This window comes from Saprolegnia diclina (assembly GCF_000281045.1).
Source record: "Saprolegnia diclina VS20 unplaced genomic scaffold supercont1.32, whole genome shotgun sequence".
Lineage (NCBI taxonomy): Eukaryota > Oomycota > Saprolegniomycetes > Saprolegniales > Saprolegniaceae > Saprolegnia > Saprolegnia diclina.
In genome coordinates this window covers 157,387-158,882 of record NW_008246099.1, presented here as the reverse complement: position 1 = coordinate 158,882, position 1,496 = coordinate 157,387, and the positions used below count along the sequence as shown (strand labels likewise).

The 1,496-nt window shown below is 56.9% G+C and overlaps 1 protein-coding gene across 1 annotated transcript; it reads left to right on the top strand.

The window, feature by feature from the left end:
* Window positions 1–47: 47 nt before the first annotated feature.
* SDRG_09785 (hypothetical protein) lies at window positions 48–471 on the top strand (the record flags this gene model as incomplete). The annotated part of the gene is made up of 1 exon (XM_008615737.1): window positions 48–471. Exon 1 carries the CDS (start codon window positions 94–96, stop codon window positions 469–471), a length of 378 nt encoding a protein of 125 aa, XP_008613959.1. The 5' UTR covers window positions 48–93.
* Between the last annotated feature and the right edge of the window lie 1,025 nt (window positions 472–1,496).

The window sequence follows — 1,496 nt, the reverse complement described above, 5'->3', positions numbered from 1 at the left end:
CTGACCGTCGTGCGCTACCTCCACGAGAACTTTGGCCAGCACTGCAGCTTGCGATCCCTCGTGGCTGCCTCTTGGGATCGCCACGTCGATACCATGACGTACGTGCTCTCGCATCGCTGCTGGCAAGACGAGCCATCTACGGACTCCGACGAGCGGTTCGAGGAGACGATGCACAGTCTGTTCTTGGCCGCGGCGCGCATCGGCAGCCTTACCATCTTGCAACTCGTTTGCGACGCGCTCCAACTACAAGAGCCGACAACCCGACTGACGCAGCTGCCACGCCTCGTCTCGGAGCGCATGATGAACGACGCAGCGTCCCATGGTCACCTCGATATGCTGCGGCATTTGCACGACGTCTATGGCTTTGCGTGCACCGATAATGTCCGACAAGTAGCGAGATGCAACGGCCGCAAGAAGGTTCTACGCTACTTGAGCTCCGTCAAGTGCGAGGTCGGCGTCTCGTATTTGTGACACGAGAATAGAATTCATCTCTTTCTGCTGTCTTGCGCGTCGAGTTGTGGTACATGTGACCAAGTGGCGTTGCAATTGCGTGGGCATTTGGAGGAGTCAATACGTTCGAGGCCGAGAGGGCTAAATGCTGGAACGAGGTGCTGGCGGTTAACCGTAGTCGAGCTCGCGCTCGGCATGACAAAGTCAATCCAGCGTCTGAGCCCTCAAGCCAAAGCCCATGCCAGGCGGCCTTGGTCCGGCAAGCCATCGTCGACCTTACCGACGACGACAGCATGTGACGAGGCTGCATGTGCTAGAAGTCCCAGCTCAACGCGAACCAACGCCCAGCGCCCGAATAGGTCCGCACGCGACTGTCCCGTTTATAACCTCGTGCGATCGAATAGGTGAGCGCGCGGCCCACTTCGCGCGCTCTCCGCTCGAAAAACCGGCCGGACGAGACTCGTCCTCCGCCACCAGCGGGTGGACCGTCCGGTCCCGGTCGCCCGTCCAGGCTCAACGCAGCCCAACGCGGCTGAAACGAGAGCTGTTACGTCCCAACATCTCGATAGTTCTTCCCCACCCCTCATCATGTGTCTATAAAAGGTCTCGCTACGAGATGATCCGCGAGCCCAAGCGCCGACGCGTCGAGGTAGGCTGTCCAATGTGGTTTGTTGGTACATTTGTATGTGCTGCATGACGGCCGTCCAAGCGTCTCGATGCATTCCGTCTTCTGAACATGTCATGACGCGTGTGCGATATCCCCACCTGCCGCCACCCAAAAATAAAGACCAACTCGACGGCAAAAGTTGCTGATGATGGGGTTGCGGCAGTTGGAGCAAGGGTACATATCGTTTATCATGTACCCTTGAGTTGCAGCTCGTGTGCAACTTACTTTGTCCAAGAGCCGATACAGAGTTTATACACCTTGCTTTCTCAACCCGTCTCTGACAGGAAATAATTCTGGATGGACCTTCATTCATGCGCCACAGTGGCACCTCCTGCATCTACTGTTTGCCACATTGTCAGAGGCCCATTCTTTGAAACTG